The 14,248-nt window shown below is 45.5% G+C and overlaps 1 protein-coding gene across 1 annotated transcript in view; it reads left to right on the top strand.

Moving 5' to 3' along the window:
- Window positions 1-4,547, top strand: part of QRFP (pyroglutamylated RFamide peptide) — a 174,512-nt gene extending 169,965 nt beyond the window's left edge. Inside the window, exon 2 of the mRNA XM_085616398.1 lies at window positions 3,488-4,547. Coding sequence (XP_085472524.1) covers window positions 3,488-3,904 — 417 coding nt within the window. The 3' untranslated portion in view covers window positions 3,905-4,547. The remainder of the gene's footprint in view (window positions 1-3,487) is intronic.
- Window positions 4,548-14,248: the final 9,701 nt, after the last annotated feature.

A 14,248-nucleotide genomic window follows, 5' to 3' on the forward strand; every position in this document is an offset into this window, starting at 1 on the left:
GCGTTTTGCAGCACCTGTAAGTGTGAGAAGAGGTAGTCTGCCATGCCCACATACAGGGCATTGCCGTAATCCAATCTGCTAGTAAGTAATGCCTGTGTGACCGTCCTTCTGCATTCTAGCGGGATCCAAGGGAAAGCCTTCTTAGGAGTTTTAGGATGGTGAAACCTCTTCCACACAGGGTCCGCACATGGTCCTGCATGGACAGAGTGTTATCAATGGTTATGCCTACATTTTTTGCGCACTGTTTAGGCTCTGGGGCCTCTCCCAGGGATTGTGGCCACCAGGTTGGGTCCCAGATTAAATGTGCTCCACCAAAGAGCAGTATCTCAGATTTCCCTGCGTTTAGCTTGAGGCAGTGTTTGGTCATCCATGTTGCCATCTCTGAAAGGCAGGTATTTAGCTTGACCTTGGTGTCTTCATGTCTGTCATCAGCTGTGTATCATCTGCATAGGAGCAGATATTAAGTCCCCATTTCCTGCTAATCAATGCCAAAGATGAAACATAGGCATTGAAAAGTGTCGGGCTCAGGGAAGCTCCCTGGGGGACACCACAGCTGATGTCTTTTTTTTCGAGAAGAACTGACCCATTTGTACCGTCTGGGTTCTGTTTTTCAGAAAGGAGTTGAGCCATTGGAGGGCTTTGGCATGAATACCCTTCTCATATACAATGGGGGTTGAGGTTTAAATGATCACTTTGCAGGCCATGGAAACAGTTTTTGGAATGTTTTGTGCAGATTCGTCAAATGAGGCCAGAGTTGTCAGTGACTAAACACCCACATTTCCAAAGGACTGACTAACAATCATAACTACAGAGAAGCTAACTTTGCCCTATAAGAGTGGATTCCTTCATCATGCAGACAAAGCGCCTTATTCCCGATATGTAGTGCCTGTAGCGTCCTCCCCATCCCAGGAATATGCACAATGAATACTACAGAGAAGCTAACTTTGCCCTATAAGAGTGGATTCCTTCATCATGCAGACAAAGCGCCTTATTCCCGATATGTAGTGCCTGTAGCGTCCTCCCCATCCCAGGAATATGCACAATGAATACGCCGCACACGGAGCTCTGGGTCGTACGTCTTCATTCCTCAGCATACAATCACTTACTGCACTCTCATTACGTCATAACCGTTATTAACCACACCCTAACACCTCCCAGCAAGTTACGCAGTTCCTTGTTGAGTCCGCCCAGAACCGCAAGGGTCGTAGCACACATAGGGGTCAATTCCGATCCCGGAGAAACCGGGTACGAACCGTCGGTCGGAGCGTTTTCTCCGTCCGACTCATACCCGGTAAAAACACCATACAAACATGCAAGTACGATTCGTACGGAAACACCATTTCCGTACGATTCGTACAAAACATCAACCGACACAAAAACACATACAAATGGGATCCGGGTCGACGCGTACGCGACATGCGGACGGAGTTAGGCACCGTTTTACGTACCAGCAAGTACGATTCGTACCGACAGCACTCCGGACGGCTATATTTTTACGTCACACAAAAAAAGCCGGTAAAGCTAAGTACGCCGCGAAGCGTGAGGAAAAGGGGGCCCGGTACGCGCCAGACACCTCCCCAGCCCCCCCGTATGTATGGTGCAGACCCCCACCCCACCCCCGTATGTACGGTGCGGACCCCCACTCCACCCCCGTATGTACGGTGCGGACCCCCACCCCACCCCCATATGTACGGTGCGGAACCCCACCCCACCCCGTATGTATGGTGCGGACCCCCACCCCAACCCCGTATGTACGCGTAGCGCTGGGAGTCCGCACCGTACATACGGGGGTGGGGGTCTGCACCGTAAATACGGGGGTGGGGTGGGGGACCGCACCGTACATACGGGGGTGGGGGTCCGCACCGTACATACAGGGGTGGGGGTCCGCACCGTACATACGGGGGTGGGGTGGGGGACCGCACCGTACATACGGGGGTGGGGTGGGGGGACGTCGCGGACATGGGGGGGCTGGGGGGACGTCGCAGACATACGGGGGCTGGGGGGACGTCGCGGACATACGGGGGGCTGGGGGGACGTCACGGACATACGGGGGGTGTTCGGCACGTATGCGGGCACATGTTTGGACGTCTCCATGGTTGCTGTGGAGGTTCGCTCCGTATGGTGTTTTTACCATACGGTTGTGGATTCGGACGGACGGGACGGATCGTACTTGCGCGTTCGGACGTCGGTTTACCGAGTCGTACGTAAAAACGTCCGGGGATGTTTAGGACACTTTTTCCGACCCGAGGACGTGTCGGGGTATATTCCCAATGCGATTCGTATGGTGTTTTTTACATACGAATCGTACTTGCCAGTTTGTACGGGACTTGTACGAGTCGTACGTAAAAAAATTCCGGATACGATTCGTATGGGGAATATTTTTCCAGGATCGGAATCGACCTAATAGTCTCACAACACTACAGTGCAGAGCCAGAACACTTCCTCAGGCTATAAATGCAGCACCGGAAAACGACAACATTTGTCATCTTCAGGCTGCAGTCCTCCCAGAGTGACATAGTTCTATGTTTCCCTACAATGCCACTGCTCTACCAATGGGATTCATCTGGGTGATCCAGCACTGCTAGCTATTTCAAACTGGCACCCAGCTCACTTAAAGGTGAAAATCATAGAACACCCCGCCATCGCTCCTTTTCCCTCCCAGACCCTATCCTCATCTGACAGAATAAGATGTACCGCAGCTTGTCTCTGACAGTGCAAGAGAAACACCCAGCTTTATACTGAGTCAGAATCAAGCTTAGTATCAAAATATTTTAGTCCCATTTGTGTAAATCCGAGAAATGAAAGGCAGAGCCACGCCTCCAGGCCACAGAGAGTAGAGGTAGAAGACAGACAGAGAGTAGAGGTAGAAGACAGACTTGCTATGCTCAAAACAAACTCAGACAAGCCCAATACTTTCTGGACATAGCATCTGCTTTAAAGGAAACCACTTTCAGAGGAAGCGGGCGAGTATAAAGAAGCAGTCCAGGTTGGGTGATCAGGCATTCTGGATTTTCTGGTACAGTCCAGGTTTTTCATCATCTGTCCATACACATTTCTCAAAATTCAGGTTTTTAGAACGGGTCGACGGAACATGCAGGAAGGGAAGCTCTTAGGCATTTCAGTGCAGGGTTAGTTTTCGCCCTAACTACAGGATAATTCGGGTTAGGTTGAGAGAGCTGGACAGACACTTTCATTACAAGTCCCATTCCAGTGGGAGACTTTTTCACAAGCAATCCAGAATTGAGCATGGAATGCATCAGGACATTTAGAAATGAAACACTTACACAATTTCACATAAAAGTGATACTCATATATGAGTACATCACACCTGTGACTGCAAAGTAGGAATGCAGTTGAATGAGAGTTGGCGCATTAGTCTCTACAGAGGTGGGGCACTAGTCAAAGGTGATTTGACTTGATAATTGTGAAATACTCTGTTCTGTGACTGCCAAACTTGACTTCGTTTGTTTCTCTTTTTTTGGTGCAGATGAAGAGTGCTTGTGGCCTGTCTTGCCTGGTTCTCCTTGCCCTAGGAGCCTGCTTTGGCCTAGACGAGCACCAGGAGCTTGGCCAAGACCCCATCGAGGGAGCTGCACCCTGGAAGGCCCTGCTGGAGGGCCTGGACGAGCAGTGGCCGAGCTCTTTCTCTGGACACCCCAGGCCCAAGATGTCGGTGGACCCCAGCAACTTGTTCAGCGTTGCCAAGGAACTTCAGGGCTTTGGGAAGGAGCGGGCTGGCTTCCGGTTCCGTTTTGGGCGCCAAGGGGAGGAGAATGAGGAAGCCGACTACCTGCAGATGGGCGCTCAAAAACGGGGAGACTCAACCCTCGGCTCCCTTGCAGAAGAGCTCAACGGATACAACCGGAAGAAAGGTGGCTTCAACTTCAGGTTTGGGCGACGGTGAAGATGATCGCACCTGTAGGCCCCCTGAACCCCCTCTTCCTTAAGGAACCATCCACATACCCAAGGCTCTGCGGCAAGGCCGGAGTCTCTCTCTTGTGGCTTGTGGACAGAGACACCCTCAGGCTCCTTACCCCATCGTGCCTCTTGGCGGCTTCCATGCACTAAACCCACCAAGTAAATTTCCAACACGCCCTGGACCTCACGCCTTGTCTACTCTGGCACTGCCGCGTGGTAAGGACGGGGACCAGTACTGAAACCAAGGACTGTTTGATAAATAAAAAATAAAATATATGACATACAAGCCAATGTTCCTTCTGTAGTTCTTTTTCAGCAGGGTATCTTCACTACTCTCACAAGAGGTTCTCAACCCGGCCACGGATAGGTTTCTTGGGGTCTCTACAGCAGTGGTGCTGGAACAATTTTCAGAGTGAGGGTGCTGCCCTCAGTGTTACATCACTGAACTCACAGGGACTGTGAAAAATTCAAGCATCACACAACAAAACAAGTGCAGCAAATGAGCCACTCCCATTCAGAGGGGTAAGGATGTGGCATGCAGCCAGTGGTGCAAAAAAATACATTACTGAAGCCCCGTCAGGTAGCCCACTGCCATCTAGAAACAACACAATCCAATCAAAGGGCCACTAAATGTGCACAGATGTGCAGTTTTAAATATAACACTATACAGAGTACAAATAATGTGTGGAAATGGGGTTTCAGTGAATATTTATAATTTGTGCATCACCAAGTAAAGTGTCTCAATTTGTTTTGATCCTATACAAATATGTATTTCATCACAATTCAGGATTAAAAAAGAAAGTGTTTAATTTGTAGTTTCCTTACTGATATATTATGAAACATGTCTACAGTTTAAGTTTTCTTGTACACTAAGAGGGGGCAGGAGCACACTGCCTCACATTCCAGCACCATTACTCATATGCATACGGGTTGGTTTAGTACAAGATTTGGCGCTTTCATCAAACTTCATCATAATTTTTTACCAAAGCTGGTGCAGTCATTGCCGTATCTTTAGAAACGCGTTTCTAAATTATTCCGTCATCAGTAGAGAATTATTCTGGGCATGCTGGACATGCTGTCACACATTTCCTGAGGTAAATACCACTCCGGCATGCAGCAGTTCTGAAGATTGTCAGCTTGTAGGCTCACGGGAGCCTTTTTAGACAGTAAGTGGGGGTAGGTGCACACCGCCTCGCATCCCATCGCCATTACCCTTTGCATCTTGGTTGTTGTAGTGCAGGACTTAGCACTTGCATCGAAGTTCATCAAAATTCTTACCAAAGCTGATGCAGTCCCAGTTCTCAGGCAGTCTTTATTTCGCAATGTCTCCACAGCATATAAAGTACATAAATATAAAACTACATATATAATAAAATGCCACATGCGGCCACATTAAAAAAATGTTTAATAAAATCCAAAGATAAAAAGCAAAGCAATCACCACTAGAGCTTTAAGTGCATTGTACCTTCGCCCAAGGTCACCCCATAGAATATAAAGTGTGTTGTGTCTTCGCTCATAATCACTCCATGGAATATAAACCACATTAGGCCTTCACTCATGGTCACCCCATGGAATATAAAGCACATTGTACCTTCGCTCATGGTCACCTCATGGAATATAAAGTGCATATTGTCTGAGCCCATGGTCATCCCATGGAATATGAAGTGCATTGTGCCTTCGCTCATGGTCACTCCATGGAATATAAAGCGCATTGTGCCTTCGCTCATGGTCACCCCATGGAATATAAAGCGCATTGTGCCTTCGCTCTTGGTCACCCCATGGAATATAAAGTGCTTTGTGCCTTCGCTCATGGTCATCCCATGGAATATAAAGCATATTGTACCTTCACTCATGGTCACCCCATGGAATATAAAGCACATTATGCCTTCACTCATGGTCACCCCATGGAATATAAAGCACATTGTATCTTCGCTCATGGTCACCGTATGGAATATTAACTGCATTGTGCCTTCGCCCATGGTCACCCCATGGAATATAAAGTGCATTGTTCCTTTGGAATAGAAAGTGCATTGTGCCTTCGCTTATGGTCACCCCATTGAATATAAAGCGCATTGTGCCGTCGCTCATGGTCACCCCATAGAACATAAAGCATATTGTGCCTTTGCTCATGGTCACCTCATGGAATATAAAGCGCATTGTTTCTTCCCTGATGGTCACCCCTTGGAATATAACGCACATTTTGTCTTCACCCATGGTCCCCCCATGGAATATGAAGTGCCTTGTGCCTTCGCTCACAGTCACCCCATTGAATATAAATCGCATTGTGCCTTCGCTCATGGTCACCTGATGGAAAATTAAACGCATTGTGTCTTCGCTCACGGTCATCCCATGGAATATAAAGCACATTGTATCTTCGCTCATGGTCCCCCATGGAATATAAAGCACATTGTATCTTCGCTCATGGTCACCGTATGGAATATAAAGTGCATTGTGCCTTCGCCCATGGTCACCCCATGGAATATATAAAGTGCATTGTTCCTTTGGAATATAAAGTGCATTGTGCCTTCGCTTATGGTCACCCCATCACATATAAAGCGCATTGTGCCGTCGCTCATGGTCACCCCATGGAACATAAAGCACATTGTGCCTTTGCTCATGGTCACCTCATGGAATATAAAGCGCATTGTTTCTTCCCTGATGGTAACCCCTTGGAATATAACCCACATTTTGTCTTCACCCATGGTCCCCCCATGGAATATGAAGTGCCTTGTGCCTTCGCTCACAGTCACCCCATGGAATATAAATCGCATTGTGCCTTCGCTCATGGTCACCTGATGGAAAATTAAACCACATTGTGCCTTCGCTCACGGTCATGCCATGGAATATAAAGCACATTGTATCTTTGCTCATGGTCATCGTATGGAATATAAAGTGCATTGTGCCTTCACCCATGGTCACCCCATGGAATATAAAGTGCATTGTTCCTTTGGAATATAAAGTGCATTGTGCCTTCGCTTATGGTCACCCCATCGAATATAAAGCGCATTGTGCCGTCGCTCATGGTCATCCCATGGAACATAAAGCACATTGTGCCTTTGCTCATGGTCACCTCATGGAATATAAAGCGCATTGTTTCTTCCCTGATGGTCACCCCTTGGAATATAACGCACATTTTGTCTTCACAAATGGTCACCCCATGGAATATAAAGTGCATTGCGCCTTCGCTCATGGTCACCCCATGGAATATAAAGCGCATTGTGCCTCGCTCATTGTCACCCAATGGAATATGAAATGCATTGTACATTCGCGCATGGTCCTCCCATGGAATATAAAGCACATTGTGCCTTCACTCATGGTCACCCCATAGAATATAAAGCACATTGTATCTTCGCTCATGGTCACCTTATGGAATATAAAGTGCATTGTGCCTTCGCCCATGGTCACCCCATGGAATATAAAGTGCATTGTTCCTTTGGAATATAAAGCGAATTGTGCCTTCGCTTATGGTCACCCCATCGAATATAAAGCGCATTGTGCCGTCGCTCATGGTCACCCCATGGAACATAAAGCACATTGTGCCTTTGCTCATGGTCACCTCATGGAATATAAAGCGCATTGTTTCTTCCCTGATGGTCACCCCTTGGAATATAACGCACATTTTGTCTTCACCCATGGTCACCCCATGGAATATAAAGTGCATTGTGCCTTCGCTCATGGTCACCCCATGGAATATAAAGCGCATTGTGCCTCGCTCATTGTCACCCAATGGAATATGAAATGCATTGTACCTTCGCGCATGGTCATCCCATGGAATGTAAAGCACAATGTGCCTTCGCTCATGTTCACCCCATGGAATGTAAAGTGTATTGTACCTTCGCTCATGGTCACCTTTTGGAATATAAAGAACATTGTGCCTTTGCTCTTGGTCACCCCATATAATATAAAGCACACTGTGCCTTCCCTCATGGTCAAACCATGGAATTTTAAGTGCACTGTGCCTTTGCTCATGGTCACCCCATGGAATATGGAGCATATAGTGCCTTCGCCCATTGTCACCCCATGGAATATAAAGTGCATTGTGCCTTCGCTGATGGTCACTCCATGGAATATAAAGCGGATTGTGTCTTCACCCAAGGTCACCCCATAGAATATAAAGCGTGTTGTGTCTTCGCTCATAATCACCCCATGGAATATAAACCACATACAGGCACATGCATCAACGTAGACTTTTGCGATTCCTTCATTGCGATTATTAAGGAATCGCAATTAAGGAATTGCAAAAGCCTATGCATGTAGGAATCGCTATAAAAATAGCGATTCCTACACATTCCTTAATTGGAGACTCGCAAATTGCGAGTCGCAATTAAGGAATGCCGTCCCATTCATTCCCATGGGCCTCCAGGCCCATAGGAATGAATTTGAGGTTGCATGAGCAATTTGCGAGTACCAGTTGGTACTCGCAAATTGCTCATGCAATTTCAAGGGTGTCAAAATGACACCCTATTGCACCCCTGAAATTGATCTGTGCACATATGTTGCACACACACATGCTCTAAGGGCATGTGTGTGCGCAACATGAAACTTTGAAAAATGCACAAAAGTGCATTTTTCAAAGTTTTTGTAAATTACCATGAAGTTCAACTTCATGGTACTTTGCTCCCCCTATTAGCGAAATCGCTAATTTTTTTACTTTAATGCATTGCATTTAAGGAATCTAAATTTGGGATTCCTTAAATGCAATCGCAATTTAAGTTATCGCAATTTAGAGATTCCTTAAATTGCGGTTTTTGCATTTGGGATGATGCATCCCAAATGCAAAAATACCGGTCGCAAAGGGGCAGATTCTCAGAATCTGCCAGTTTGCAACAGGTTTTTCCTTTGATGCATGTGCCTGATTGTGCCTTCACTCATGGTCACCCCATGGAATATAAAGCACATTGTACCTTCGCTCATGGTCACCTCATGGAATATAAAGTGCATATTGTCTTAGCCCATGGTCATCCCATGGAATGTGAAGTGCATTGTGCCTTCGCTCATGGTCACTCCATGGAATATAAAGCGCATTGTGCCTACGCTCATGGTCACCCCATGGAATATAAAGTGCATTGTGCCTTCGCTCTTGGTCACCCCATAGAATATAAAGTGCATTGTGCCTTCGCTCATGGTCATCCCATGGAATATAAAGCACATTGTGCCTTCACTCATGGTCACCCCATAGAATATAAAGCACATTGTATCTTCGCTCATGGTCACCCCATAGAATATAAAGCACATTGTATCTTCGCTCATGGTCACCTTATGGAATATAAAGTGCATTGTTCCTTTGGAATATAAAGCGAATTGTGCCTTCGCTCATGGTCACCCCATGGAAAATAAAGCACATTGTGCCTTTGCTCATGGTCACCTCATGGAATATAAAGTGCATTGTTTCTTCCCTGATGGTCACCCCTTGGAATATAACGCACATTTTGTCTTCACCCATGGTCACCCCATGGAATATAAAGTGCATTGTGCCTTCGCTCATGGTCACCCCATGGAATATAAAGCGCATTGTGCCTCGCTCATTGTCACCCAATGGAATATGAAATGCATTGTACCTTCGCGTAGGGTCATCCCATGGAATGTAAAGCACATTGTGCCTTCGCTCATGTTCACCCCATGGAATGTAAAGTGTATTGTACCTTCGCTCATGGTCACCTCTTGGAATATAAAGAACATTGTGCCTTTGCTCTTGGTCACCGCATATAATATAAAGCGCACTGTGCCTTCCCTCATGGTCAAACCATGGAATTTTAAGTGCACTGTGCCTTCGCTCATGGTCACCCCATGGAATATGGAGCATATAGTGCCTTCGCCCATTGTCACCCCATGGAATATAAAGTGCATTGTGCCTTCGCTGATGGTCACTCTATGGAATATAAAGCGCATTGTGTCTTCACCCATGGTCACCCCATGGAATATAAAGCGTACTGTGCCTTTGCTCATGGTTACCCCATGGAATATAAAGCACATTGTGCCTTCATTCATGATCACCCCATGGACTTTATAGGGCATTGTGCCTTCACTCATGGTCACCCCATGTAATATCGAGTGTGTTGTGCCTTCACCCATGATCCCCCCATGGTATATGAATTGCATTGTGCCTTCGCTCATGGTCGCCCCATGTAATATAAAGTGCATTGTGCTTTCGCTCTTGATCACCCCATGGAATGTAAAGCGCATTGTGCTTGTGCCCATGGAATATAAAGCATATTGTACCTTCACTCATGAGCACCCCGTGGCATATAAAGTGCATTGTTCCTTTACTCATGGTCACCCCATGGAATATAAAATGCATTATTCCTTCGCCCAAGGTCACCCCATAGAATATAAAGCGTGTTGTGTCTTCACTCATAATCACCCCATGGAATATAAACCACATTGTGCCTTCGCTCATGGTTACCCCGTGAAATATAAAGCGCATTGTGCCTCGCTCATTGTCACCCAATGGAATATGAAATGCATTGTACCTTCGCGCATGGTCATCTCATGGAATATAAAGAACATTGTGCCTTCGCTAATGGTCACCCCATGCAATGTAAAGTGTATTGTACCTTTGCTCATGGTCATCCCATGGAATATAAAGCACATTGTGTTTTCCCTCATGGTCACCGCTTGGTATATAAAGTACATTGTGCCTTTGCTCTTGGTCACCCCATGAAATATAAAGCGCACTGTGCCTTCCCTCATGGTCAAACCATGGAATATAAAGTGCACTGTGCCTTCGCTCATATTCACCCCATGCAATATGGAGCGCATAGTGCCTTCGCCCATGGTCACCCCATGGAATATAAAGTGCATTGTGCCTTCGCTGATGGTCACCCCATGGAATATAAAGCGCATTGTGTCTTCACCCATGGTCACCCCATGGAATATAAAGCGTACTGTGCCTTCGCTCATGTTTACCCCATGGAATATAAAGCACATTGTGCCTTCACTCATGATCACCCCATGGACTTTATAGGGCATTGTGCCTTCACTCATGGACACCCCATGTAATATTAAGTGTGTTGTGCCATCACCCATGATCCCCCCATGGTATATGAATTGCATTGTGCCTTCGCTCATGGTCGCCCCATGGAATATAAAGTGCATTGTGCTTTCGCTCTTGGTCACCCTATGGAATATAAAGCGCATTGTGCTTGCGCTCATGGTCATCCCATGGAATATAAAGCATATTGTACCTTTGCTCATGAGCACCCCATGGAATATAAAGTGCATTGTTCCTTTACTCATGGTCACCCCTTGGAATATAAAGCGCATTGTGCCTTCACCCATGGTCACCCCATGGAATATAAAGCACATTGTTCCTTCGCTCATGGTCACCCCTTGTAATATAAAGCGCATTGTGCCTTCGCAATTGGTCACCCTATGGAATGTAAAGCTCATTGTCCCTTCGCTCATGATCACCCCAAAGAATATAAAGCACATTGTGCCTTCGCTCATGGTCACCCCATGGAATATAAAGCACATTGTGCCTTCGCTCATGGTCACCCCATGGAATATAAAGTGCATTGTGCCTTTGCTCCTGGTCACCCCATGGAATATAAACTGCATTGTGCATCCACCCATGGTCACCTCATGGAATATGAAGCGAATTGTGGCTTCGTTCACGGTCCCCCCATGGAATATGAAGTGCCTTGTGCCTTCGCTCACAGTTACCCCATGGAATATAAAGTGCATTGTGCCTTTGCTCATGGTCACCTGATGGAAAATTAAAGCGCATTGTGCCTTCGCTCACGGTCATGCAATGGAATACAAAGCGCATTGTACCTTCGCTCATGGTCACCCCATGGAATATAAAGCACATTGTATCTTCGCTCATGGGCACCATATGGAATATAAAGTGCATTGTGCCTTCGCCCATGGTCACCCCATGGAATGTAAAGTGCATTGTTCCTTTGGAATATAAAGCACATTGAGCCTTTGCTCATGGTCACCCCATCGAATATAAAGCGCATAGTGTCGTCGCTCATGGTCACCCCATGGAACGTAAAGCACATTGTGCCTTTGCTCATGGTCATCTCATGGAATATAAAGCGCATTGTTTCTTCCCTGATGGTCACCCCTTGGAATATAGCGCACATTTTGTCTTCACCCATGGTCGCCCCATGGAATATAAAGTGCATTGTGCCTTCGCTCATGGTTACCCCATGGAACATAAAGCACATTGTGCCTCGCTTATTGTCACCCAATGGAATATGAAATGCATTGTACCTTCGCGCATGGTAATCCCTTGGAATGTAAAGCACATTGTGCCTTCACTCACTTCACTTAGCCCATGGTCACCCCATGGAATATGAACTGCATTGTGCCTTCGATCATGGTCACCCCATTAAATATAAAGCACATTGTGCCTTCGCTCATGGTCACCCCATGGAATATAAAGCGCATTGTGCCTCCGCTCATGGTCATCCCATGGAATATAAAGCATATTGTACCTTCACTCATGAGCACCCCATGGAATATAAAGTGCATTGTTCCTTTACTCATGGTCACCCCATGGAATATAAAATCCATTGTTCCTTCGCTCATGGTCACCGCATGGAATATGAAGTGCATTGTGCCTTCGCTCATGGTCACCCCATGAAATAGAAAGTGCATGGTGCCTTCGCTCATGGTCACCCCATGGAATATAAAGCACATTGTACCTTCGCTCATGGTCACCCCATGGAATACCAAAAGTCGTTCAAACAGAGGTTTGAGAAAGGCGCACTATCCACCTGCCCTATAAGGTGCAATTAGTCAATGTGTGAAATTAAATGAGTCTGTAACGTACATCAATTGCTAGACATAGATAAACAGTGAGCACATATGGTGCCTATTTTAGTTTACATCATGAACATCGTCCTAAATGGAAAGTAAACAAATAATATATTCCAAGACACTTCTTTGTTGTCCATTAATACAATCTGAATATTGAAAATAACTACAAGTCAAAACATAAGTCTGTGAATCATCATTAATTCTGAGATTCTTCTTTATTTTCTTGGTGTGTTCAGAAGAACGTCAAGTGTCCCAATGCATTTCGGTGTAAAAACACCTTCTTCAGGGGAATACTGTAAAAATATATATATACATGTACGTGTGTAAGTCAATTCAAATGAAAGCTATACAAATGTACAATCAAACTTATGCATATGTCCATGTGTGACATTATTTAACATTGTGCAGCCCTTATCATCCAGTGATATCCAGCCAATATTCAGCATACAAATGCAAAGAAAAAAGAAATTAATAAATAAGGTGTATTGAAGACTCAACGCAGATGAAAAAGGAGATAAAAAAGAAAAGAAACACCAGTGAATTCCGAAACGTAACACCAATTGAGAAAGCAATATTGAAAGTGCCCGTTAGAATAATGAAAGTGCCCATCAGAGTAAGAAACGCGCTTAAAAGTGAGTGTTAGTGAGTTTAAGGATTGTGTGCTCGAGTGAACCAAATACCTTATAACCAACGTAATCCAACAAGAACTACCTACGGAGGACTCACCTCCCAACGTTTGAGTGCGAATTAGCACAGGAAAGAGGTCCGTGTCGTAACTCGCAAGAACCTATGTATCAAAAATACAAAATAGACGATCTAGTGATGCCGAAAGGAATCGACCAGTGATGAAGAAAAGGGGTCAAGCGTAAGGTGCCACTTACTTCGCCTAATCCATGATACGTAAGCATCAAGATCCATTCGATAGAAACACAGTAGTGAAACTCGCATCAACAACGTCTACGGGTAAAGTGTAGAAATAATGCCGTGAGCTTAATGCGTAACGATGCCTCAATACTCAAAGTTTCAAAGCGATTAACGTTCTACCACCAATGAAAATACCTTTTTGTGTAGCGTGCTACTCGACCTCGGGGGGATTCTGTCTTCGAATGGCAGTGACTCGATATGTCCAAGACGTACGAGTGCATATTCGTAAAAGCCGTGGCGGATCATGTGACCAGTGAGGAAGCTCGTAGACAGAGAAAGTGGACTACTGTAAGCGCCATGTTGTAACGGGTGAATAGTCATAACCAGGAACCCCGTGAAGAACAGAAAGGCATAGAGATTTAGCGTTAACAAATTAATAATTAATAATTCGTGAATGGCAAGGCTGCCTGCAAACTAAATGTAGATAAATCAGCGTACAAAATACATGTATGAAATCACGTTAGACATACATGAAGCAATACAAAATCCAATAATTATCAATGAATCAACAGTAAAATTCCATCAAGATGTTAATGTAATGCAACCACATTTTATCACAGAAAGTGTATTAGTTCAATTTTGTCATTCAGACCCCCAGGGCTCATGGTCTGTAAAAAGCGTATCCAAAATGTTTCTCTTT

The sequence above is a fragment of the Triturus cristatus genome, chromosome 1_2, assembly GCF_964204655.1.
Source record: "Triturus cristatus chromosome 1_2, aTriCri1.1, whole genome shotgun sequence".
NCBI lineage: Eukaryota > Metazoa > Chordata > Amphibia > Caudata > Salamandridae > Triturus > Triturus cristatus.